Raw genomic sequence first — 27,133 nt, 5'->3', positions numbered from 1 at the left:
TCTGCTGTGAGTCCACATGTGTCACTTTTCACCTGTGTCCAAAGGAGCTGTTTCCTTGGAGTCATCGAAAGATGACTCTCATATATGTCCCAATGAGTCACTTTTGTTGCAAGACTCCATAGAGGGTGTATGTGTGTCAGTGTGAGCTGTGTATGTGAGCGTGTCTAAGTTTGAGTGTGTATATGTGATTATATGTAAGTGTGAATGTGTGTATTGTGTGTATGAGTTTTGCGTGTGAGTGTGTATATGAGCGTGTGCATGTTGTTTAAGGCAATGTTTATGTTGGTATTGGATAGGAATATTCTCTTAGCCCAAATAGTTGTAATCTTGGGGTGTTTGACTGTGCCCCTTTACCGAAGATCATTCCAACTGGGCTTGTTGACTGTTTACATCTCCTTATAAGTAACAGGACCCTCCCCTGTGAGCTCCTACCACCTGCTGTATGCAAACTCTGCCCTAACTACACTTGGCCTTGGGGACAAGCAGGATGTGGAAGATTATCTGCATCCACAGGTAAAGACTTTGTAGTGTGAGCTTTTGTAGGACAGCACCCATATTCTAGTAAATAACCCCTCACCTACAATCTGTAAGTAAGCCCCGTAAGCTCATTGGTTCCTGCCGGGTAAACTTTGGTGGGACTGTAGCTTTGCAGAGGAGGGGCAAGCATTGCTTGTGACTCCCTGGGGAGGGACATCTGTAAAGGCTGGTGATTTAAACAGGAATAGATTCACTGATGTGAAAGCTTTGAGATCTCAGTGTCGGGCTCAACCCTGGCCATATTTCTTTGTCAAAGGCTTGTGTTGGGTTTTTATAACTTCTAAAAGTGGGTGACTCAATGCTCAGAGGAAGCCAGTAATTAGCTAAGCCAGGTGGGAGTTCAGGTTAGTGGTAAACAGAAAAGAGGTGTTGAAATTTTTCCTATCTAAAGTCACAAACACAAGAGCGACCTAGAGACATAAGGCACGCCGAGCTCCAAACGGTTGCTACTGAGCTGTTCCCACGTGGTGGCCGGTATTATAGGAATAATTTTTGTTCTGCTTTGTGTCTATACGGTGGACCAATTTATACTATCCCTTCTCCTCCCAATCTCACCAGCCCTTGCCCCCAGCCCTCCTTTTACCAAACTTTATGGTCCTTAAAACGCCACAGTGGGCTTGTCTTCCTGGGTTTGAATCATTTATCATAAGAAGAAAATGTGATCAAGTGCTCTGCCAGGAATGCATTGCTGTTGTGTATAAAAAGTATTGTATTGACTTCTGTGAGTAAACCAGTCCTCTGCAGACTTCCAGAGCTCGGAGTGACTGGAGACACCCAGATCTACCCTCCTCTTGTCCTTCCTTCATCTGACAGTGTTCTGGCAATTCTCTGTGGAATGAAGCTTTGGCTTCAAGCACAAATTGTGTCCCAGAAAAACCAAATATTATAAGTGAGGACTTGTGCTCCAGCCACTGCCGTTGTTTGTAACATCCTGCTTTGGGTCTAGAAGTGGTTTTTGAAGTGTGATCTGGAGACAGCGGCAGTCCTGTTTCTCAGGTCAGAGTTAGAAACGCACCTTCTCTGGCCTTGCAGTCTGTGTCTCAGCAGATCACACACTCCGATAGATGTTAAAGTTTGGTTGCCACTGGTTTGGAGAACCCCCGGAAGCTTCCTTCCACGTGGCTTAGTCTATTTCTATCTATGATATGAGGTATGAAGACGTTATCAGTCATGCCCCAGCTACTGTTGCCTTGGAGACATTTAATGATATAACACAGGAAGTACAATTCTGCAGAGCAAATGTCAGATTCCAAGAAGGAAGACACTTCCTGTTAGGAGGCTTCTGGAACTGCCCTCACAGCCAAAGCAAGAGGATTAAGACACAAGATCCACAGGAGGTGTTAATATAGGGCCCCTAGGCTGAACTGCCATCTTCCAGCTCCTGGAACTGGTAATGACATGAAACTCCAAGGCCTAAAAGGCTGTTCTTGCAGCAAAAGCCTCAAAGGTTGACTTTAGCAATCCAAACAGGAAGCAAGGAACTAACATCCCTGGGTGGGCCTGGTTGTAGGAAAACGCACGGAAGGAAGTCTTGGCAGAGATGACTTTCTTCCTCTCACCGGGAAAGGGTAAGCCATGTACTCATTGGTTGACCAGGAGTACTTGGAGGCTGACCTGCCTGTCTGCTCTCTTCTGGTCTTTAAAACAACTGTTTCTTCTTCCTAGATTGTAAGTTCTTCAGACCTTGTAGTAAACACAAAAGAACGTCTTGATGTCTTGCCTCCTATTCTAGTCCCATTCTGGGGAACAAGTGTCAGCATTGGTGTTGAGTGGATACTTTCTGGTCTCTAGACTCAAAGTTCTGGACCCCACAAAATGCCCAATTGGGGGAAGCGCCCACTGTATGTACAGGTGTATTCCTCGCAGGGTTCATAGTGGGTGTGGTTCAGCCCAAGGCCTTTGAGCCCCCTTCTTTATTGCTCTTCAAGTATTCATCAAGTGCTGTCATCTCTAGGTCTTCATGGAGGTCTTCTATAAGGCTCTTTTTTTTCTAGTTACTCAAATCCCTCTCTTTTTGAGGAACCACACCCCGTCTATCTTCTTGGTGACATCTTCTAGTGCTCTGTACCCAAACTCATCTTTCTCTCTTGAGTCAGGGTTTTTAATCTCATAGCCAAGTATGAACATGCTTGTGCATACATACGTGTGTTCCTGCCGGGGCTGTGATACCCTTCTTCATGTCTCTTATGGTGCCTTGGGTAGTGGTAGGGCTTTGTGTTCTGGGTGTGCAGATGAAAAAAGAATGAAGGAAGAGTCTATTTGATAATGTTTTCTATATTCTTAGCCAAAAAGGCCTCTTCTCTGAGAAGATATAATTCTACTTCAGGATTTATCAGTTTTCTTTCTTTCTTCCTTCCTTTCTCTCTGTCTCTGTCTCTGTCTCTGTCTCTGTCTCTCTCTCTCTCTCTCTCTCTCTCTCTCTCTCTCTCTCTTTCTTTCTTTCTTTCTTTCTTTCTTTCTTTCTTTCTTTCTTTCTTTCTTCCCAGAGTCTTACTGGGAAGCTCTAGCTGGTGTGTGACTAACTATAGACACCAAGCCAGCCTTGTATTTGCAGCCATTTTCTTGCCTTTGCTCCCTAAGATTTGGGGCTTTGTGTGCATATCAGCATGCCAGGCCTCTTTGATGTGTTTCAACGCTCTTCAAAGCTCTTTCTTCGCCACTCCCAGCGAATTTACTGTTTATCTTTCTAATCTTCCATGCCAGTGGTCTAAATTCATGGAAATGGACACTCTTTCCTTCTTATTTTCTGGTGCAGTGTTAGTGTGTGATTCACAGTAGGGTCTCAGTATTTGCTGAAGGAATGGATTATGGGATGCCCTGGAGTAAATGGTGTACCTGTGAAGGTGTGTGCCTCCCAGCAGGGGAGGGCCTGCTTAGAACCCTAGACTTATCTGCTTGCTGCTTGTTGCTTGTTTTCAAACAGGGCCTCAGTCTGTAGCCTAGGGTGGCCTGAAACTTACTTTATAGCACTGGCTAGCCTTCAATTTTAACCAGTTCTCCTCCATGTTGAGGTTAAGCAACAACACCCAATTTGCTGATTAGTTTTCTGTCAACCTGTCACGTGTTCAAGTGATCTGGGGAGAGGGAGCCCAATTGAGAAAGTGTCTCCATCAGACTAGCCTGTAGGAAAGTCTGTGGCACATTTTCATGATTAATGATTGATGTTAAACGGTCCAGCCTACTCACTCGTGGGCGGTGCCATCCTTGGCGGGTGGTGTAAGAATTGTTTAAGAAAGCAGGCTGAGAGGGCTGGAAAGATGGCTCAGAGGTTAAGAGCACCGACTGTTCTTCCAGAGGTCCTGAGTTCAACTCCCAACAACCACATGGTGGCTCACAACCATCTGTAATGGGATCGGATGCCCTTCTTCTGGTGCATCTGAAGATAGCTTCAGTGTACTTATATGTAATAAATAAATCTTAAAAAAAAAAAAAGAAAGCAGGCTGAGCAAGCTATGTGGAGTAAGTCAGAAGATGATGGTCTTCTGTGGCCTCTGCTTCAGTTCTTAGCTCCAGGGTCCTGCCCTGACTTCTCTTAATAACTGACAATGATTGAGACAAGTAAGATGAAATAAACTTTTTCCTCTCCAGGTTGGTTCTGTCATGATGTTTGACACAACAACAGACAACAAACTAGGACAGGCAAACAAACCTGGACTGTTAACTCGTGAGGCATTTGGGAAATCTTAAACTCACGTGCATTGCACAGCCATAAGTGTGCACTGCACCTTGCTTCATATATTGTTTACCAGAAACGTTTTTTTATGTAGATCAAAAATATAAACCTTGGTTCAGAATGTCTAAAATCTCAAGAACTATATATGAATATTAAAGGAGCCATCTCTAGTGGAAGCCTTCATCACTCGGCAAACATCTTTAGTCAGACAACAGGTAGATTTGTTTTCTCAATGTAGATTGTCACGCAAGGTGGTTTTGTACAGGAAGCAGAACATGTAGGTAAGGTTGACACAGAAAGGCAATTTCAGCACCTGGCACTTTCTGTCTCCTTCCTCCTTGTGTTCATCATCTCTGGCTCAGGAATAGATGTCTGGTTGTCCAGTGCGTTCTCAGAGCCCAGTCCCATCAGGGTTAGATGTGCCTCTGTCCCTTTGCTCATACAGATTCCTCTGATTAGTAAGTCCCCAGTCAGGGTCTAGCTAGCAGTCTTCTTTCTCTTGCAAGTCTTTCCCAGTTATCACAGCGACCAGAGAAGATTGATAGCACAGTCATTTAGTTGCTCTTGTACCTTATGTATTATGCTTTGTTGTTTCTTGAAAGCCCTACATCCATGGCTACTGTGGAAGCTCCTTCGCAGAGTGGGCCCTACCCCAAGTTTCATTTGAATATCCTTTCATGTCTTGAACATTCTTGCAAAATGTATTTACAAGGCATTTGGAAATGATCGTTCCATCCTTCATAGCCTGATTGCTTGGGCCCAAGAGGACCTGGAGACAAAGAGCAAAGGGGGACTATAGAATTCTTCCTGGGAGCTGGTCCAGCCCTTTCCTTGTGGTAGTTTTGTTCATGAGAAGGACAGATCACTGTTATACTATGCGGATGAGGGTCTGGTACTCACTGCCCTGCAAGTTTGGTGATGTTGACCCAAGGAAGTCAGAGATGTTAGTTGACTTTCCTCCCTCATTGTCTTTGTTTTCATTTTCTACAATTGGCAAGAAGGAATGGTCCTATGGGCCAAATCCTTTCCTTAATTTCATTTGGTCTCTGACAAAGAAAAAAAATCTAAAAAGTGATGCAAGCATAATTAAAAATACAAGTTATTTTTTTTTTCCTCTTTGAAAAGCTGCATCTATAAATGCACTAGCCAGGAATATTCCACCCTAAAAATGTCTGCTGTGTCTTTCTTTGTCTCTCACTCTGCGGATCTGGTTCTGTGTTTCCCTGTAAGGATGTATCTATTACTTTTTCCATCTCTTTTCACATTCCTTGGGGCCTTCTCCTACCATCTTTCTCCTGATTTGATGGAAAAATTTACCAATGAAAGCCTAGAGACGGTAACTCACCATTGTTTTTAAAAGAAGATGGTTAGGTAACGTTACACTAAGTCACTTAGACTGTCTTTATGCAAGTTCTAGATCACATTTGACATCCACTTATGAACTCAATAATTACATGTTGTTTTTCATGTTTGTAATTGATATGTATATATTATGTTGCTTTCCAATCTAATTTTCATTTAAGCAGTTTGCTGCTGCTCCTTAAGTGTTTGATATATGGATTTTTTCACACTTCATTACTACAACTAGCACTGATATAAGAATATCTACTCAGATGATTTTATTTCTAAAAGGAGGATTTCCAAGTTAAACACATTCATTGACTTTAAAAACTAAAATCATAGAACATGAAATTTCCTGCTTAAAACAATAGTTTCCTCAATTTTGAGCTGTGACAATTCAGAGATGTGAAGGCAAAGAAAATAATTCATTCTTTCATTCAACAAATATTTGAGTACTGTCTTAGTTAGGGTTTTACTGCTGTGAACAGACACCATGACCAAAGCAACTCTTATAAGAACAACATTTAACTGGGGCTGGCTTACAGGGTCAGAGGTTCAGTCCATTATCATCAAGGCAGGAGTGTGGCAGCATCCAGGCAGGCACGGTGCAGGAGGAGCCGAGAGTTCTACATCTTCCTTTGAAGGCTGCTAGTGGAAGACAACTTACTCTTCCGAACTGGGTGGAGCTTCAAAGTCCCCCACTCCCACAGTGACATACTTCCTCCAGCAAGGCCACTCCTACTCTAACAAGGCCACACCTACTCCAACAAGGCCACACCTACTCCAACAAGGCCACACCTACTCCAACAAGGCCACACCTACTCCAACAAGGCCACACTTCCAAATAGTACCACTCCCTGGGCCAAGAGTATTCAAAGCACCTCAAGTACCCAGGTGGCTATGTTAGTCACTGGGACAACAGAGATATGAGATTAAAAAAAAAAAAGAAAGTAGAAAAATCCTGCCTATGGAGATCCTAGATTCTAGTGAGAGAAGATAGACAGTAAATATTACAAGTGAGCTAATATTATCTAGTGAAACGAGGGTGGCTTAAGCTACGACACAAGGAAAAATCCAGGCCAGGGGGATTCAGGAGGGGCACAGACAAATGAACGAACGCTGATTAAAGTTTTAAACAGGGGTTGAGGATGGAAACATGGTGCAGGAGACATTGCAAAAGAGACTTAAAGAAGGGAGGAAGTTAGCCATGCAAGTCTGAAGGTGGATGCATGACTGGCAGGGGGTCTAGTTCCTGATGAATGCTAGGACTCTTGGGGAAACAGCATGAAGCGTGGGTTAGGAGGGAAGAGTGTCAGATTGACACCTCTGCCCAGTGCTTCTAGATTCTTCTCTCCTTCAAAGAAAAAATTGGAAGTGAAGACAATGAAGGAACGAGAGGGGTTTTATTATAGGCAAAGGCACTGTGCTCAAAGGGTGAGTAGAATCAGTAGTAGCATGGTGCTGTTTTGGGTAGGTACTTTGATAGTCAAACTGATGGAGGGGTGGGTTATCAGAGTTAAGGAGAGGGGAAGGCAAGGCATTCTGGGAGTGAGTGTGAATTTCTCCATATCACCACTTCCTGACAACACTCTTTCTGTACTCCTGTGAGATATCCCTAATGTCGTGACGTCAGGATACGTGATGGGTAGGCACTTTTACGTGTTATGGAGATGGTATTTATCATTAAGCAAAGAACATCTTTGTAGCCTTTTATGTCAGCCATGTTGGGCCCAGCTGGTGTGGAACATCTTATGTCTTTACTGGGTCAAGGTTCTGGTATGCTGCTCTAGTAAGCTCTGAGATCACCAGCTTTGAGCCAGCATGGAGTGTGCCTCTTTCTCCTGCCACGTCCGTCTCTCGAGCCAGTTTTAGTGGAGGCAGACAGAGTGGCGGTGAGAACTTAGCCTGTGGTAGGGAGTGGCCTTGTTATGTGGGTACCACAGGTCTGTATAAGAATGACAGCCATTACTCCTGTACGGCCCCACAAAGACGGGTGAGGGCAGGCTACACTGGGTTTTACTTCCTTAGAAATGACAGGTGCAGGATCGGCCCTGCACACCCGCAAGGTGGAATTATCGTGTTTCTGACAAATTCTTCCGGGTAATACTGATGTGCCCTAAGGGAGCGGTACTGCCCTTTCAGCTTAAAAACAAGGCCCACGATTTTAAATTAAAAATTATCTTATAAGAGGAAGAAAACTTTCTTAGCAATTCCAAATGTCAGTGATTTGGAGAGGTCAGAGATTATGCAGGAAGCCGAAGCCCCGAAGTTAAATGACTTCCCCAAGGTTACACAGGGTCAGGTTTCAGAATAATCCTTCCAAATGAGTTCAGCGAACCTTCTCCAGTTGCCTAATAAATGGTGTCATTTGACCCCCCCCCCCCCAGGAACACTCTTTGAACCCAGAAGTTCTGTAAGGTTGGTCAGTTGATTAAAGGTTTCATTGTCTAAAAATCAATCAGGTGGCTATGGTTGTTTTAACCTTTGTGGTTAAAAAGGATTCAAAAATGTATTAGTCACATTTTCTGCTCCTTGAGAGGAATTCTGGGAGATTCATCCCATTTCAGAATTGGAATGGACCTTCGTTCTTCAAGATCCTGCAGTGCTCTGGGTCATGATTTTGCAGTAAGTGCTTACTTAATATTATTATAAAACATAGAAGCCGCTCTGCTGACCTTGGACATTAGATAAGTTTTTTTTTTTGTTTCTTTTTAAGTACTATTTTTTTTTTCTTTTAAGTTCAGTTAGGTTTCTTTCGATTTGCTTTTTGGACATTGTTGCTAAAATGTTCTCACGTTAATTAATTTCTTTTTATAATGTTGGGTTTCCTGACCTTATTTCACAACTCAGGCCTACATGACCACTGTGGTGTGAGGGGACCGTTGTTACCCTGGGTGGCACTGGTGTCCTTGCTAGGGAGTCAGTTCGGAGATCTCTTCCTGAGGCCAGCACTCTGGGCTCAGCACTGAGCTGGGGGAATGATTTCAGAGTCCCATTTCTTCTCTATTTCTATCCTCCTTGTAAGTTTCAGTGATTTGCTCGGATCTGCCCTTGTCACGGGGGTTGGGGGGTGGGGGGTGGGGGGGCAGTTCACACATTCCCACTGAGAACACTTGGAGATGATAGAGACAGATTACTTTCCTTTTACCTAGCCAGACTTGGAGGTGGGAGTTGTGGCTGCTTTGAAAATGGAATGTAAAAAGGGATATCTAAAGTACTTTTCCTTCTGCCTCCTTTCCCACGGTGAAGCCACATTCAACACTGAAGGACCTGGTACCAACATGAAATGGCCAATTAACCCGCTAAAGCTGTCTGGTCCTCCTCACTAGCTACATTGAGGTCATCCCTCTCGGGGCTTACTCATTTTTAAAAATGTATAAGTTCAACCTAAATTTGTTTCTGGATGTCTGTGCAGCCATGATTCATCTCCTAGCCTCCCTACCAGAAGAGAGGGGATAATTTGTGTTTTTATCATAGTTTAGCCTTCCAAAGCAGCACCAGGACGTTTTTCATCAATGGGTGGTTCCATTGAGGAATTCCTTGAGGTACCCCGAACATGACTGCGGCGCGAGAATTATATATGGTGCTCAGTTTCGTGACGGAGGATGCCTGAGATGGGTGCGTAGGAACTACTGGGATGATTAAATTTGCACCTGGAGAGGAGATGGAGACTTTGGGGGAGGGGTCTTGTAATTTAGCTCCGATATGGTTTATCCGGGGTAACGCGGCACTCTTAATTGTATGAGCTGCGGTAGAGTGGGGAAGCTGCTATGTGAAGAGAGAAGGGCTCTGAGTTACTCCTCCGCTGCTGGCTTGCCCTTTAGTAAGTGTGGAAGTGCCTCAGCTAAAGAGGTCCACCTCGTCGGAGATCAGGGACACTGTTGGTATGGCTGCCCGACCTTCGCGGACCTATGAAGGGCCCTCTCTTCAGGACCCCTCTAAAGCACCATCCTAGAAGCAGAATCCTCCCTACAGGATGCCCGAGGCTAGTCCGTTTCTCTCTCAGCTCAGACTTCACTCATCCTCCCTCCCTTTTTTCCGTCCTTCCCAGGATGTTGCTTCTAAGACCACCAAATAAACTGATTACTTGCCAAACACTACCTCAGTTTTTGTTTGTTGGTGGGCCCAGCCCACTCAGAAATCCTTTGCGCTATTTGCCTGCCTCTTAGAAAACCCAACATGGATTGCAAGACGAACTTTTCGGTACCATTAAAGTGAGAAAACAACAACAACAAAAAAACAAACAAACAAACAAACAAACAAAACCCCCAAAAACCAAAAACAAAAACAAAAAATTACAGCTAAACTGGGATGCAAAACAAAAGCAGAATGAGCTTCCCTTCCCTTCCCTTCCTTCTATCTGAACTTGGGATGTGGTGGTGTTTCTGTTTGGAGATCAGATTCTCATCCTGTAGACCAAGCTGGCCTAGAACTCATGGAGATCAGACTGGCCTCAGCCTCCCAGTTTTTAGAAGTATAGATGTAAACTATCATCCCCCAGCGTGAATTTCAGAGGTGGAGGGATGTCGGTCTTGTTTGGATTTGGCAGTCAGAAGACATCATCAGACATCTTCCTCTGACAGCTCTGAGTTGATGGTGGTGGTGTGGTGGGAGAATCATGACAGTTTTGAACTCGGTACTTTCTTCGTATTTTGCCTTGAAATTTGTCCTCATAGAGCTAGAAGTGAAACCCTTGTTCAGACCATCTCACTCTCTCCCTTGGGCCACCGTGGTTGCTGTAGAAATCACTGAAGGAGACCTTAAGTAGGCAAGTGGTACCTGGGGGGATTTCCACCTTATGGTCGCACAGCAGAGTTGGGGGGCTGAGAGAGGTCATTTTGGAATGCCTAATCCAAGGGAAGAAGAAAAGTGGGAGGCTGGGTTAACAGTTAGTGATGCCCAGAGAAGAACTGAAGACTTTGGGGGGGGGGGGCGGGGGACGACAAAGAAAAACAAATCAAAACAACAAACAAAAACAAAACATCCATAACAAGCGAACAGAAAACCACATGCAGACAGCTTCTGATCTTCCTTTGGATCTTCCACGGAAATGAGGATTGTATTCCCCTGTGGGATAGCCCATCTCTTGGCATCAACTTCTGAAGGATTTGCAGATAGGGAATGTTTTTTTTTTTTTCCCCAAAGGTTGGGCCACCGCCCAGCTGAATGTTAGGATTAGTATGTGGGGGAAGGTGGGTCCTGGTGAACTATGCAAGAATTGGGTCTCTTAACTCCTCAAGTGTGTTGACAACCCAGTCAGTGGGCTTGGTGGGCCCGAGCTATGTGCTCCCTGCTGTTTGCATAGGGCTTCCTGGGGACAACTCGGGGAGATGTTGAAAGCCTGTCTTTGAGAAGAGACTTACCCCAAAGGTCTACCCAGCTATTCTGGCCTGGAGCAAAGCTAGTGCAGACTAGGAGGAGAGGGGCTAGAGCACTTGGGGGGGCTCTGTGGACAAGGAACGCCCCAAGGGACGAGGCCTCTGGGCAGCCAAGAACTGGGGAGGGCATCGAGGCATGCTGCCAGGCACTGCGCGGCAGGGAGAAGAGTGCAGTGGGGTGGCCCTTGGGGACCCCGAGGAGGACTGAGACTGGAAGAGGACGTGCAAGGACTGAAAGTGGGGAGACTAAGCCGGCCGGCGGGCGGGCGCCCTGGCCAGAGTGTGCGGAGCTGGGCGGCGCGGGCCGAGGCGCGGGCGGAGCAGAGGGCGGAGGCGCGGGGCGCGCGTTTGGGGCGCTGCGGCGGGGAGGGTGGCGGCCGCTGGGGCGCGCGGGCCGTGTGTGCGCGCTCTGCCGCTCCAGGAGGAAGATGGCCCGGGAGGGAAAGTTGGGGTGACGCGCGCTGCCCCCGGACGCTCGCCAGGGGGCACGGAGGCGAGCCCGACAGAGCGGCGGCCACCCAGGCTGGGGGGCGCGCAGTCTGGGCACCGCCGTCACCACACCCGCCCCCTCACTGCAGGTGGCCGTGGGAGCTGGGAGTCCGAGTGGCCCGGGGGCGCGGGCGGGCGCGCGCGGGGGAGTCCAGCTGAGGGATGGGCTGCGCCCCCAGCATCCATGTCTCGCAGAGCGGTGTGATCTACTGCCGGGACTCGGATGAGTCCAACTCGCCCCGCCAGACCAGCAGCGTGTCGCAGGGCCCCACGGCGCCCCTGCACGGCCTCTTCGTGCAGACCGACGCCGCCGACGCCATGCCCCCGAGTCGCGCGGCGGGACCCCCGGGCGCTGTCCGAGTCCGCAGGTCCCGGGCTGAGCTGGGCAGCGGCAGCAGCACCGGGTCCTCGGGGCCCGCGGCGACCACCTGCCGGGGCCGGAGGCGCCACTGCTGCAGCAGCGCCGAGGCCGAGACCCAGACTAGCTACACCAGCGTCAAGGTAAATGCTGGCTGGTGGGGGGTCATCCGTCGGGTCTGTCCTAGGTGGGGGGTTCGTGCGGGAGTTGGGCGATCGATTGGGGGAGGGTGTTGCTAAGGCGGAGTTTACTTTTCGTTTTTTTGTTTTTTGTTTTTTTGTTTTTTGTTTTTTGCCGGTGGTGAAGGCCCAGGGAACTGGAGATGAAAAAGATCCTGGAGGTGCAGGGGAACAAACCTAGCTGGTCCTGGGGTGGGGACAGGTGCAGAGTGCAGCGCAGCAGAAAGCAATTGGGGCGGCCTGTTTCTTGTTGAGGGAGGGCAGCCTGTGGCCCAATGGATGCAGCTGGAGGGATGGGTATGCATCACCAAGAGCATGCGAGTTCCTCTGAATGAAATCTGAGCGCTGAGCTGGATCTGTATGTGGTGCAGCCCCAGCACCAGGATGTTAGAGCGCCTCAGGTTCAGATTTTTACCTGCGAGTCAGCCAGGCTGGATGGAGTTCTCTGTACAGCGACCCAGTGCAGGGATTTGTGAATGAACCAGACTGTTTATGTTTGAAGAGCTATAGAAAGAGACTAGGGGAGAGCCAAGTGGAACCTGTTGTTACTATAGTGTTTCTCTGGGATGACTGTATCCTGGACATTATTGAGAGAACCCAGCCAGGGTTTGGAATGCCAGCAGTTCAGGGCAGCTGTCTCAGGATGGTGGTTCTGCACACGTTTTCCGGGGTGTATGTGTGTGTGGGGGTGGGGTTGTGAGGATGCGGAAAAAATGGTTAAGGCAGTCTCTAAATAGTTCTTGATGGAAATCTCTTCCAACGGTGCTCATCGATATGTTTTCAAAGTACGATTGCATCCAAGAGGATTTCATTGTGTCAGATTAATTGCTTTATAGCAAACCAAAGAGCGTCGGTACATCTCATTGGGTAGAGGAAAAATATGATCTCTAAACTCTTAATGCTAGAAAGACACAGCTCTTGTATAGTCCACGGATTACCAGGGACCATTCTATGGTTCCTTGACAAAGACACAATTGTATATCTAGTAGTAAAAATACACTCAAAAGTTGGCCCAGTGTGAGGAGGCCCTGGGTCTTCCCTGGACTAAGTGCAGTCACACTGGGAGTCGGGGGGCAGGACGGATAGTGGGCTGCCTTTCGAAGAACTTCATTTTTGTAATAGGAAATCTCATTTTGCCACATATAACTTAACCAGTGTTTACTAATGGCTTCGATGTTTCTCTGGTAATAAACGAGAATACCATTAACATAAAAATACCATTTAACACATACTGTGTATCAGGACTAAGTTTATTTTCTTGCTTTTGAACATTAACCGTCTTATCTCATTATTTGTTACAGAGGCTGTGGTGGGCATCAAATTTGCTTCTGTTTGCTGCTCTCTCCATAAAGTTACCATTAGAAGAGAGATTTCAAGGTGCTAAGAAGGCTATATTTAGTAACATCTTTAACTTGGGGTTTTGAAAGGAGATTTGAAGGCCAGAAGCAGTCATCAAAAATAGTGACTACTCGTGAACTCTGTGGTATTTTGTTTTGGTTACTCAAGAGAAACTTATGTATTTTTTTTTTCTTTTCATAGTAGCAAGGAACTCATGTTTAGTACCTGGCAACCCCAGCTACTTGGTGTTTGTTTAGTGAGCAGACAAAAAAAAAATAATGAATGAGACTATTTTTCTCTGTCTTAATGCCTTCCTCAAGAGGCTACTTAGAAACCAAATGGAGTAAAAACTGGTGGAGAAAATGAGCCCCGGTTATTAGCAGTTACTATAAACTTGAATAAATCTTGAGCTACTTGGCTTAAGTGTTAAAAGGCTTGACCTGGGAAAGAATTTAACTCACTTTATCAACAAGATTTCCAAACAAGAGCTTAATGTATTCCAAGCCATTACTAGGAATGTTTGGAAAGGAGAGTGATATTTCAGTGATTCCACATGAATATGCATCACATAAACCTCAGAGATCATACACTTGAAATTAGATCAGGTATATTTATATAAACACTGTAGAATGTATTATCACACAATTACCCCCAAGTACTTAATATCCTGTTAGCTTTCCACTCAATGTTCTATGGCTGGTTTCAATTATAAAGTTCACATGTTCTGTTCCCTTACATGGATGAAATGATTTTGTAAAGAGAATTTCCTTTTGCCTTTTAGAGTAAGAATTCTTTTTTCCCGAGTGTGTGATAGTTGGCAGCCATGTGGTTCTTCTTCTCTCTCTGAGTGCTTGGGTAGAGAAAGAAAGTCTTGGCCATTTGGACCTATTTACAGCACTGGTTGGTTTCAATGTCCATTTTCTTATTCTTTATCACCAAGGATAAACAATATCTTCATTATCCAGTTGGCTTCTGGTATTCCCCTGAGTGCAAAAAAAAAAGTGTGTTTGATCTCTCTTTCTCTTTTTCTAGCAATAATTTATTTCATTAAGCTTTTAGAATGATGAAGCATTATGATGTCAAACATGATGTCAACAGGAACCTTCTTGAATACCTAATTGGCAAAAAAAAGATTATAAACATTAATAATTCATATGCAGTGTAATGATATCACATGAGTTTCCATTTCTGGTAAGGAGTTTGTCTCCCAGTTGCTGTAAAAATGCAGCTTCCTAGCAATTCATCTCCCTCTCGCTTGCTTTTTTAAAATAGTACACTAACGGGAGACTCTTGCAGGATGCTCACTCCTGATGCATGCTGCTTCTGTAATTCTTGCTCAGAAATCCTCAGAGGAGACAACTGAACTTCCCTTGGGCAGGAACTAGGAATTCTTACCAATCTTTTCTGCTCCCAGCTGTTGCTGCTCGGAGCACCCAGGACTCAGAGTTGGTCCTAGTAGTCTTTACTGATGGTACACTAGACTTTCTCCTTCCTCCGCATAGGCGAGCCGATCGTGGATGCGAGCGGTGTCATCCAGTGGTGACCAGCCAGATGACTGTGCTGATGGCCACGACTTCTCCTGTCTGCCCACTTCACCATGCTCATATATTCCTTCAGCTGGTATTTGTGCCAACCTCTCCTGCAGATGCTGGGGATCTGGGAAACATCCAGGCTTAGCGAGCCAAGCCTACAGAGGAGGGTAGATCTCTTCCACAGGGGCGTGCTTAAACCAGTTGCTGATGACTTCCACGGCATTGTTCCATGGCATTCTAGAGTCACTGAGGATCATTCTAAATCTACTCTACATAAAAGGGGAAATAAATACTTATGTGACCTCACAGCAAAGAATGAGTTTTACTGGGGTGGAGGAGAAAGGATTAGAGCTACTTTTTTTTTTTTTAAAAAAATAATAGTTCTTGTTTTTCTAAGTCATGATTCTCAAACAAGAGTCACCTGGAGAGCTTGTTAAAGCATCCAGTGGGTCTGGGCCCCGCCCCTGGAGTGTCTGATTTTGTAGGACTTTCGAGGAACCTGGCAACTTGAGTTTCAGTGAGCTTTTAGGAGATGTCTTGTTAATGATCTGGGGGCCACACTTGAAGAGCCCATGCTTTAAATGAATGAAGTTGTCCTGTGGCCCAAATAAATTATGTGCGGCCATCTATAGCAGAGTGTATTGTCCTTTGGACACAGCTCTCTCCATTTCACAGTTGTGTGCAAAGTATAAGTGGGAAGAGTACTGGGCATGTAGCCCACTCAGGTTTCTTGAGGTTCAGTTCCTCACAGGATCATCTTGGGTTTGCATGGACCCTGATGGTTTGTGTGGCCTTCCCGTCACAGTTCCTTCAGCTGCTTCTGACATGGAGGACCATGCGGTGCATGATGGGCATTTGCAAGGCAAGGGGAGATGCTGGAATCCGGTTGGATGTCAGGCAGAACAGTTACATGGTCTGATCCTCATTCTTGGAGGTCTTGCTATTATTATTTCATTATTACTTATTATTTTATTATTCTTTTACTTCAAAGCAAAGCATGGAGTTTACTAAGCTCTGACGAGTACTATAATTTGTACTAGTCAGACCCGGATTTACTTTCCGCCATTTTGTATTGTTATCAAAATCCTTCCCGGTCCTAACACACAAATTACAGCCAGTGTTTGCTTTCTCTTTTTCTTCAGTGCCGGGAATTGAACTTATGATGTCTTATATGTGAGGAAGCCCAAGGGATCCTATTTAAATGTTTTCCCTTCATTTGTGCTATAGTTATATTAGTTTTAAGGACAATGAGAAGATTCTTCTTCTTTTTTTTTAAAGATTTGTTTATTTATTTTATGTATATAAGTACACTGTAGCTGTCTTCAGACACACCAGAAGAGGGCATCAGATCCCATTACAGATGGCTGTGAGCCACCATGTGGTTGCTGGGAGTTGAACTCAGGACCTCTGGAAGAACAGTCAGTGCTCTTAACCGTTGAGCCATCTCTCCAGCCCGAAGATTCTTCTTTTTAACACTTTTGAATAAGACTTAAACTCGGAGCTGTGCAAGAGTGGTGCACACCTTTAATCCCAGCACTTGGCAGGCAGAGGCAGGGGATCTCCGAGCTCGAAGTCAACCTAGTCTGCAAAGTGAGTTCCAGGATAGTTACAGCTCCACAGAGAAAAAAACGCCTCAAAAAAACAAAACCAAAAACACCAAACGTAAAACAAAACAGCAGCACTTCAAATCAGAGAGCGACACTATGCACTTAGAGGTGAGACAGTTTCTGCTGACATCCTTCCGTGGTGACCACCTGTGGACACAGGGCACAGAGGTGAAGACAGGGAAGGTTCTGTGCCACCTTCTTGGCAATGGGCCAGGAATCCAAATGGTGAGAAGAGAATATAGAGTCTCCAGGCTGGAAAACCACCGGGGGCTGGGGGGGGTGGCAGATGGGAACTTTGGGGCAGATGGGTAAATACGATCTAGATATTCAGCGTCTTCACAGAGGTGACAGCCACTGAGCCAGGTTGAGGTTTCTAATGGGGGAATAGGAAAGTGTTTATTTTCTGGTTTTGTGGGGATCTTGATTGGGCATGACATGACGAACTCATGGCTACAGGAATTGCTGCAGACAATCGGAGGCCATAGGCAACCACTGCACTTGGATAGGTAAGACAAGCCAGCCATATCTTCCTTGCTCCATTCCAACATGGCTTGGGCAGCAAGCAGAGAACGCATAAGGTGATAATTTTACCAAGTTGCTGCTGCTAAGGTGTTGGCAGGAGGAAAGGGGGTCAACAAATGAGTCTGCAAGACCCACAAACTAGAAAAAGAGAAAACTGTCATTACTGTTATCACGGGATGATGGTTATAGTAACCTCAGGGACAAACCTCAGGGAGAAGTATAGGGCAGGGAAGCCCCCCAGAAGCTATGGCCTTAAGGAGGGATATGAGAGTTGCAACTGGTGAGGGATTAGAAGCCTTGGATGGGGAGAAAGAGAGAGAGAGAGAGAGAGAGAGAGAGAGAGAGAGAGAGAGAGAGAGAGAGAGAGAAACAGAGAAACAGAGAAACAGAGAAACAGAGAAACAGAGAAACAGAGAAACAGAGAAACAGAGAAACAGAGAAACAGAGAAACAGAGAAACAAACAGAGAAACAGAGAAACAGAGACAGATACAAAGACATAGAGAGACAGGCAGAGACAGAGTGGTAGAGAGAGACAGAGACAGAGACAAGTGGACAAATAGCTTCATGGAATCGACTTCCCTTTCAGGGATCTCTTGGCTGTAGCTCTTTCACCAAACATGCCTGTGTACCAGAGAGGACAGGAGTGTGTTGGGTGGAGAGTCCTGGGTTCAGGGCAGGGTAGAGAGTAGGACTGGACAAGCAGATCCTGATCCTATCCGAAGGGCACTAGAAAGTGGGACCAGCTGCTCTTCTGAGCTACAGACAGAAACTCAGAGTGAGGCAGACAGTACAGAACTTGAAGACAAGTGGTTTTTATGTGTGCCAGATTCCTCGCTTGTATTTCCGGCTTAATGACTTGTGCTAAAATCTGTCCGGTGACCCTGACTGGGACCTCTAAGTGCTACACACCCACCCTCCCCCTCAGTTTCACCCTTCATGTTTCTGCTGACTCTGGTGCCTCTGCCCTCGATTGCTACCCCTCCCTCAGGGTTTGGTGTGGTCAGAGATAGCTCTATGCCCCTTGAGAGTCCAAGGACCCAGCCTGGCCACTTTATACCCACCCCCTCACCCCAGTTTTTACTTTCCCTTCCCGTACCCTGTAGATTTCTTTCCTCAGTCCCTGAAACCGAGAAAATTTTTATTTTTTTTTAAAATATGTGCTTATAAGCTGGTATTTTCAGTAAAGAATGTGCACATTTTGACAATGCTTTAAACTGTTAAGATGTGTGTTGGAGTCTCTTACTTATTGTGGGGCTGGAGATGGAGCCCAAGGCCTCTCACAGCCTGATCAAGTGCTCTGCTGTGGAGTCTGGGATTTGTTTTAGATTGGGGAGGGGGAAGTTGCTTTCACAGTGGGAACCTTGGTGGCCGTCATGCTAGCAGCTTAACAACCGTGTTGTGTGCTTTACTTGAGCATTGGTGAAAGTTTTCTCCTGTTTCCTCCCCTCCCGTGGCATTGACTTAAGATTTTCTGACTTCCCCAGTTTCCACCCATCACCTCTCTCCTGCTTCCTTAGGAACAATCACAGAATTATTATTATTATTATTATTATTATTATTATTATTATTATTATTATTCCCGCCGTGGACTGGCACTGGCCATGGAGTGCTGCTATTCCACTCACGGCATGCCTAAAGAACCCAGTGAGAGCTGTGACAAAAATCAGGGAATGGTTTATCTCAGTTAATCCATCAGCGAAAGAAGGACCATTTTGTGTCCTATCTTGTTTTCAAGGTAACATTGTATGGATTCTTTACATGATGAATTAGGTGGATGTGAAGACATTGGCCGTTAAGCCTTTGCTCTATGCTGATCCTTCCCATCTACTCTGTTTCCCCTTAATTCCCCTTAATTGACTCGGAACTAGATTCTTTTTTCCATTCTCAAAACCAGAGAAAATGGGCCCCAGGGGCCGAGAGCATATATTGCTCTTGCAGAGGACCCGGGCTTGGTTCCCAGCACCCCTGTGTCAGCTCACGGTGCCTTCTGGCTTCTGCAGGCACCAGGGACTCTTGCACTTTGTGACCAAGCAGGCAAAATACTCATATGTATAAAACAATCTTTAAAAAATATGGAAAATGAAGTTTTTAAGAAGTGAAGTGGATCAAACTGCCTAGGGTAAGACCTGGACTTGGGAGGAAAGATTGAATCTAACCCCAAACTTCCAAAGCACTGATCTTTACTACTTCTCCTTGCACCCCCAGGGGTGTGGCATGGATCCTTTGGAGAGGTCTATGGTGGTTGGTGATGTGTTACAACTCTCTGTGGCAGAGAAGAGGGCCCTAGAAGGTATGTAGGGAAGCAAGGAAGCTTAGAGTGGAGTTTTTCTTCATACACATCTACAGTCGCCCTTTCTATCTGCTTGGCTTGGAGTGCTGCTTTAGGTTACTGGAGGATGTATGTTGTATGTACATATGGAATTCACGCCGCTCCATACACAGAATGTTTTCACTGGTCACAATGATGTGCTCTACCATGATTCAATGCCAGTATTCTTGTGGTTGCTGTTGTTATCATCTTGGTAGTTAAAACGAAGTTTAGGTTATGTAGATAGTTTTGAAACATTGTTTTCTATCGGAACACGAAATCCATACTTGCTAATAGATTGGCTTGGTCAGTGTAGACTATCTGAACTTACGGAAATGGGCTATCCAGGAACTGGAAACCACCGCTACTGACTGATTTAGTCTGCTTCAATGGGTGTTCCAAAAGAGAAGGTCCCAATCAATCCTAGAATGATTCTAAAGCGATGCTGGGGTGGGGCTCTTGGGTCTGCACAGGCAGAGGCTGGCAGCCAATAGCCTGTTGTCATCCTGAGATGGTTCAGCATGGGATTCTCTGATGTCAACCTGTACCCCAAAGCCTTGCTCTTGAACCATTTGAAGGAGTGTTGCTGGCTTCTGTAGGTGATCTGGGATGATGCATGCTACCCTTGGGAAGATGGTGTACTGTAGGTTCAAAACCTGTTTTCTTTTAGACAGGAAGAGAAAAGTAATTGGGTACAGCTGACTGTGTGAGTCTCAGAGTTGAAAGAAGACCCTGGATTCTGGAAGAAGTTACAGGAAGGCACTGAGAGACTTACAAGCAGCCTACTACATGAGTAGCATAGAGTAGCTTATTTATTTTTTAATTTTTTGCTCTAGAACCACACAAACACAGTGCTCAGGAACTGAGTTCAGATGAAATAGTCTTTGTCTATTTCAAGGCTCCCGCTGTGAACCCAGAACAATGCCAAATGAATGTGAAAACTGGGTAATTTATATGTTTTTGAGACATTGTTTTGTAAGAAGCCAAGGCTGAGCTGGGTCTTACTATGTTGTGCAAGCTGGCCCAGGTTCCTGCTCTTCCTGCTTCAGCCTTCCACAGCGCTGGGATGATAGGCCTGTGCTACCACAGCCAGCAGAGAAGAGATCAAGCCAGCGCTGAGCAGTCCTGGGCCCAGTGGTCTTTGGGTAACGTGAGAGGCAGTCTGGCCTAAGATACTGGGGATTTGAGGAAAGCAAAAGTCACTAATTGCATTTTGCGCTGAGCCTCAGTTAAAACTATTTTAACCCAACCAGCAGATTGTGGTACTCAGAAGACGGATGGTAAATAAAGATTGAACCAAGGTCCCAGGAGCACATCTGGGGATACACACACACACACACACACACACACACACACACACACACTCACACACTCCCCATCTGCTGTGGGACATGTGGTAAGGGGAGAAAGCTTAGGTGGACACATTTCCATGTGAGTTACTGCTTTCTCCTTCCAAATCTATGTAGTGGTGGGGTCTGCAAATCCAGTTCTAGGCTCTCTTCCTCACAGAGGCTTCACAGAGGTCCTCCTGTCCCTGGGATGGTGGCTCAGAGCCACATGGAACCCAGGTAAGTTTTCCAATACCCCAGCGACTTTCTCTAAAGTGGTCTGACCTACCAAGGACCTCGAAACCTTGAGATCTGTTGACTCTAACTGCGAGCCCACACATCTCTGGATGAGCTCTTGGTCTGTTTAGTCTTACCTCCTGAAGGGCAGTGAGAAGGAAAGCCACAGTATGCTTCCTCCTGCTTTTCCAGATTTCTCATGCAGGGAAGAAGAGATGATTCCAAAGGCCGGTACATCTGTGAATCAATGTGAGAATCTGGAATCCTGCAATCAGATTTCAATAACAGGCGCCTCTCACTGTGGTAAAGATCTTCTAAGTTCACCTTTGTGGTTATTAGTAGGGTTCAGTTCCTTGATGACTATTAGACAAAGATTGGAGGCCACCCTCTATTCTCCTCTGATCTATTCTTCTTTGATCTCTCTAACATAGCTATCTGTCTATCTATCCATCTATCCATCCATCCACAACCCATCCATCCATCCACCATCTATCTATGTATCTCTGTATCCATCCATCCATCCATCCATCCATCCATCCATCCATCCATCCATCCATCCATGGTTTTTTAAGACAGGGTTTCTCTGTATAGCCCTGGCTGTTTAGGGAACTCACTCTGAAGGCCAGATTGGCCTTGAACTCACAGAGATCCACCTGCTTCTGCTTCCTGAGTGCTGGGATTAAATGTGTACACCACCACTGCCTGGCTACATAGCAGTTTATATGACAAGGAATTCTCACACTGCTTCTAAGCCACATGGCTGACATTGGGAGTGGACTTTCATCTAGAGGCAATGCAATATGAGGCATTAAGGTTTCTAGGTCAGCACAGAGAGGGTATTTAACCCCTTCTGTAGCTGGGCTACATCCATAGTACAGAGACAGTGCTGCTGTGAGAGATGCAGAAAATTGAATCAGGGCTTGTTTCTTTTTCTATGTCTGCCTTTTGGGAAAAGTGGATTTAATTAGAGGGTGACGCAGGTGAGAGAGAGCCTTCAGGAGTTCCTTCAGGGAGCACTTACAGGGGAGAGTTATGGGAATTGATCCTTGAGTGTGCTGGGTAAGCAGAGGCTCAGGTAGTGTTACGAGGGAGGACACTGAGGCACGTGCTCAAGGGGATCGCTCAGGCCCAGGCTCAGGCTCAGTGCAGCCAGAAACCCAGAGTGGCATCCGTCTTGTGTCCTCTCCTCAGTGCACTGCTTTACCTGCTGCTAAGTGGAGTTGTGTCTCCTTCCTTCCTTTCTCTTCACTTTAGTATGTGCTTGTTTGTTTTCATTTATTCTTCTCCCACCCAAGACATCCCAACTGTAGACTCCCTTCCCTCCCTTCCTCTTAGTTCTACCCAGTCCACTTCACCTCTCCTCCAGATCCACTGCTCCTCCACTTCCCTTCAGAAAAGAGCAGGCCTCCAAGAGGGATCAACAGAAGACGGCATAAGAGGGTACAGTACGACTAAGCACAAACCCTCTTGTCACGGCCTGGTGTAGCAACCCTGTAAGAGGAAGTGCATCCCGAGAGCAGGCAAAGAGCCAGAGACAGCTCCACTCCCGTCGGTAGGATTCCCACAAGTCCCAAGCTAAACAACCACGGTATGTATGCAGAGGACCCAGCACAGGCACATGCAGGCTCCGTGGTTGCCTCTGTGGTTGCTCAGTCTCTGTGAGCTCCGATGACTCCCGCTTAGTTGATTCTGTGGGCCATGTTCTCCTGGTGTCCTCAATGCCCCTGGCTCCTATGTTCCTTTCTTCCCCTCCTCCTTGGGTTCCCAGAGCCCTGCCTAATGTTAGCATGCGGGTCTCTGAATCTACACCCATCTGGTTAGTACGTTATTTTGCGTTGTTCCAAGTCCTGTGTTCCATCATCTTGTTCTTTACGTGTCTTTCTCTCCACATGAAGTCTGCTCCTTGGAAATGGCTGGGTCTCTTGTCTGTTCTCTTCCTTTCTCTCTTTCCCCCAGTTGCAATCTATTTGTTAAGGAACTGGGATTCTTTGTCCTTGTAGACATTCTCCCAACCCAACCCGAGGCACAGCTAATGTGGTTTTTCTGCCTTCTGTATTTGGTAGAAAATGATAGTAGGATTTAGAGGTTTAATCTGATTAGGCTCAGTTTTGGAAGTGGAGGTGGGGGTAAGCCTACATTTCATTTTTTTTCTTTTTTTCTTTTTTTTTTTCGGAGCTGGGGACCGAACCCAGGGCCTTGCGCTTGCTAGGCAAGCACTCTACCACTAAGCTAAATCCCCAACCCCTACATTTCATTTTTTTTTAAATTATTTTAATTTTATTTTCGAGATTATAACTCCATCCTTTCTGCCTTCCATTTTCTCCCTCCAATCCCTCTTTCAAATTCATGGTCTCTTTTTTTTTTCATTAATTATCACATGCATCTATGTATACGTTCATATAGATTTCTAAGGATTATCCACTCAGTGTATGTAGTATTACTTCATGTATGTTTTGAGGGCTGACTGGTTAGTACTGGAGAGCCAGTTGGTGTGATCTTCCATGGGGAGGAGCGTTTCTCCCACCCTCAGAGTTCCTTCATTGCAGATATTCTGAGGTGGTGTAGTATTTCCTCCACTCACTTTGGCATGTGTGCCCTTGTCTTGTTCAGCTCATGCTGAGACAGTCATGTAGGTGAGGCTTCATGTCCTCTGACGTTACTAGCAGACACAATCTCACATCGAACTCTCTGATCCCCTGGCTCCTACAGTCTTTCCGCCGTCTCTTCCGCAATGTTCCCCAAGCCGTAGGTTTAGGAGTCGTTTTGTAGATGCGTTAAACACACACTTCCCATGACATGATGGCATTCCTCTCGTCAGCAAGCGCACAGCAGTGGCCTCTTCATGGATGCCAGCCCTTACCAGTGACCATTGCTTTGATGCAGTAGCCAGTAGGGGCTGGAAGATGATGATGATCCCATGCTACTGTTTCTTCTCCATTCTCCGCTGGAGCAAGTCACAAAAGAGCAGCCTCCTTCCCGAAGCTCGTCAAAATTGCCCATTTTTTTTTTTAAATCTAACTTGGTGAGGAGCTTTTTTTTTTTTTTTGAAGCAATAGTTGCAGCTAAGTTTATCATTACATTTTCTTTTTCAGTCCATGGATAACCACTTACCATACCAGAGGCACCACCTGGCAATCTCCTGCTGTCTCAAGGTTCCAAACATTATAGAACCTTATTTACAAAGTCTTAAGGATAGCCTTGAATACATATGTAGCCCAGGATAGCCTTGGATTCATGGTGAACCTCTTGCCTCAGACTTCTGCTACTACCCTCCTATTACAGCACCTTTTCTGTAATTTATTTTTGTGGTAACTAAAGGGCAGCCTGGGGTGATGGAATGGTTTGCACTGTCCAGGGCCTAAGATCCATCCATGCCTGTATTTGTCACATTTATATTGTGATAAAATACCATGACCAAATAAACTTCTGGGAGGAAGGATTTATTTGGCTTCTGGTTCCAGAGGGGTAAGAGTTCATCACGATGGTACAATGTGGCAAGAAGCAGCAGGCATGGCGGCAAGGACTGGGTTCTGAGAGCTCACATCTCCTGTGGCACATAGAAAGCAGAGTGTATGGGCTGAGAACAGCATGAGTGTGTAAACTCTCAAAGCCTGCCCTTCTGTGACATGATTCCTCCAGCAAGGCCACACGCCCTAAATGTTCTCAAACTGCACCACCAACTTGGAGACCAAGTACTCAACTCTATGAGCCTAAAGGGGACATTCTCACTCAAACCACCATACTGTCCTATACAAATTTTATGGGCCCAAAGAACCAGCAAAACTCTTCCTCCTTGTAAACTGTGAGTAATGCACTGTTACAAGTGTGACAGAGGTACGGTCTCTATAAATAGTCTAGGGTCTCACGAGTGGGCATATGGTGAAGTTGGGGGTGGGGTACAGAAGTGTACCATGTGCCCCACGGTGTATGTGGGGTGTGTGTGTGTGTGTGTGTGTGTGTGTGAAGGTGTCAAAGTGTCAAGGTGTGGCTGGTTGGCAGGAATTAGGAGTTAAGTTCTATGGGATGAAGCCCCTTCACTGGGTAAGCATGATCAACGGTGAACTGAGGAGTAACGTCACTGAGGAACAGGCAAGCGTATGACCACAGGCCCTGTATCAACGAGAATGTAGCAGAATGGGAGTTTGTGTTCTTAGCCAAGAGCTCACAGCTGCCAGATGCTTATAGAACCCAGGAGAACCTACTGAGAATGAGCATGACGTGGGAGGCGTCGCCAGCCGAGAGCACCCTTGGCTTCTGTGGTTTGCAGGCTGCCAGGTAGGGTGGATGCTCGCTCTAGAACAGCACTGTCCCCTGAAAGTGTGAGGTCAGGCACAAAGGAAACCACACAGGAAGTCTTCGAGTTTTTCTTTAATTCGACGTTTTCTTCAAATGTAAAAGCAGATAATTGTATGACTGATATATTAAGAATGTTATCATGTCAACTTAATATAAAAATTAAGATCATTACCATTCTTCTTCTTCTTTTTTTTTTTTTTAAAGAAGATTGGAACTAAGCCTTTGAAATCTGGGATCTGTTTTGCAGTTATAATGCATCTCGACATGGAGTAGCTACCTTTATAGCATATATTGGCCTTATACATAGCTGTCACTCTGCCTTATCAATCAAAGAATTACAGTTTGGCACTGTAATTTGATAAGACACAGGGAACCAAAGTTTTGCTGGGTATTTGCGTCTTGGTGTTCTTTTCTCTATTTTCCTTTGGTGGTGTTGAGAACTGAGGTCTCTCCTCCCTGCCTTCTTAATGGCATTGCTGGGTGGGCTCCTCTTAGATCGAGTCTCTAAGGAGGTGTTGCAAGAAGTTAGAGTGTGGGAGAAAGGGAGAGAGGAAAACAGGTGTCTGCTCTATGGAAATGGTGGGCTACACAGGGTGACAGTGCCACCCCTCCTGGTGACCGTCACTAGTGTGGGCTTGTGAGTTCCCACTCAAGGTGTGAGCGGTTTCGTGCCTGTGTAAGCCACCTCTTTGGCCGTTAGCTCCTCCAGCCTCACTCCATGTTTACTTTACGGTCTCTCAACACCTTTGCCAACAGTTGTCTCTGCTTTCTCCTGTCTTAGCATGTGGCAAATGCTTCCTCGGTTTTCCCACCAGACACCTGAGGCTCGAGGTCAGAAGGAATTAGACTATAACCTCCTGTGGACCACCTACTTAGTTCTCTGACTTGACCTCTCTTCTTGCCACTTCCTTCCTCTGCCTAAGGAAGATAGGATCATTTCGAGCACACAGCTGCTGTGTGTACAGTATGACCAATATGTACACTACTGTTAGCTCCGAGGGGAGCTCTCCGTGTTATTGGTTATGGATAACGACACGAGGGTCAGAATTGAAAATGCATCAATCGATATTCTTTTTTTATTCGTGGAAAAGTCGAGATCTATACTCTTCACTCCACGTTCACACCAGCTGGCCTCAACAGCTACAGAATTAAGCCTACTTATATTGATATCACACCCCACCCTACCCCTGCCCCGCCCCACCCCGTCCCCGCCCCTGTCCCCGCCCCCGCCCCGCCCCTGCTCCAACCCCGCCCCACTCTGTGATCATTTTAAAGCTAAAGTACAATATTTCCTTCAGCTTTTCAACATGTAACCCTGAACAACCTACTCATTCTTCTATTAGCGGAAAAGAAGCGATGTCTCAATCTTATCGAATACGAAGACAGTGTTGCGATGTTCCTAGATACCTCATTAATGTTCTCATTTTAAACATTTCTCCTTGATGGCTCTTTAGAACGGGGCCTACCCATTGGAATTGGCCGGTTTCTTGGATATTTTTTCAACTTTACTCCCCCACCCCCAGTTTATTTGTTTGAAGAAACTGGGACATCTATCCAGCTGGGTTTCCCACATCCAGCGGACTTTCCCACAGTCTTTTCTCCCCCTCAGCTTACATTCCTGTGTGTCATTTGCCACGTTCCTCTGGCCCCGGGTTCCTTGTGTAATCATGTCACCTTCAGAAGATCCATCAGATCTTTTTGAGAGCCGCTGTTACAGGCAGTGTGTGCCTTTACGAAGAGGCAAATCATGTCCGGCCAGCTCTCTGGGATATGGGCAACCCTACCATTGCTGGTTATTGTCTTCATTCATTAATTCCTCAGGGGTTGCAAAGTGTTTCCTTCTGTCTGCAGTACTGCTGGAATGATTGCGTAAAGAGAAACTTCCCTCTCTTCTAAATTTGGTTTCCTTCAGATACGGATGGGCGGGAAAGGCAAGGGGAACTTTTGCTACACTCTTCCATCTCCAAGGTAACCAGTGACACCTTTATCTTGACTAAACTTGATGGTTT

The 27,133-nt window shown here is 46.0% G+C and overlaps 1 protein-coding gene and 2 long non-coding RNA genes across 9 annotated transcripts in view; 2 read left to right on the top strand and 1 right to left on the bottom strand.

The window, feature by feature from the left end:
* Positions 1 to 27,133, top strand: part of Pde8b (phosphodiesterase 8B) — a 234,210-nt gene that overhangs the window by 18,004 nt on the left and 189,073 nt on the right. For 2 of the 7 annotated variants that reach the window (XM_063281701.1, XM_017590817.3), the window contains exon 1: positions 11,284 to 11,919. The exons of 1 other annotated variant lie outside the window; for it this stretch is intronic. In XM_063281701.1, the coding sequence (XP_063137771.1) occupies positions 11,581 to 11,919 (339 nt within the window). In that variant the 5' untranslated portion in view covers positions 11,284 to 11,580. Of the gene's footprint in view, positions 1 to 11,207; positions 11,920 to 27,133 lie in introns of those variants that run through there. 4 more of the 7 variants (XM_039102163.2, XM_006231811.5, XM_008760670.4 and 1 more) reach the window with 3 other exon arrangements.
* On the top strand, positions 7,995 to 10,363 carry LOC134485713 (uncharacterized). The gene is made up of 3 exons (XR_010063976.1): positions 7,995 to 8,176; positions 9,029 to 9,169; positions 9,376 to 10,363. It is a non-coding gene; the product is annotated as an uncharacterized LOC134485713 (long non-coding RNA).
* On the bottom strand, positions 13,884 to 15,073 carry LOC134485576 (uncharacterized). Its single transcript, XR_010063705.1, has 2 exons — positions 14,689 to 15,073; positions 13,884 to 14,407 (listed from the first exon to the last, which is right to left on the bottom strand). It is a non-coding gene; the product is annotated as an uncharacterized LOC134485576 (long non-coding RNA).

The sequence above is a fragment of the Rattus norvegicus genome, chromosome 2, assembly GCF_036323735.1.
Source record: "Rattus norvegicus strain BN/NHsdMcwi chromosome 2, GRCr8, whole genome shotgun sequence".
NCBI classification, from domain to species: Eukaryota; Metazoa; Chordata; class Mammalia; order Rodentia; family Muridae; genus Rattus; species Rattus norvegicus.
The sequence above is the reverse complement of the archived record's forward strand: the minus strand, read 5'-3'. Positions and strand labels throughout refer to the sequence as shown.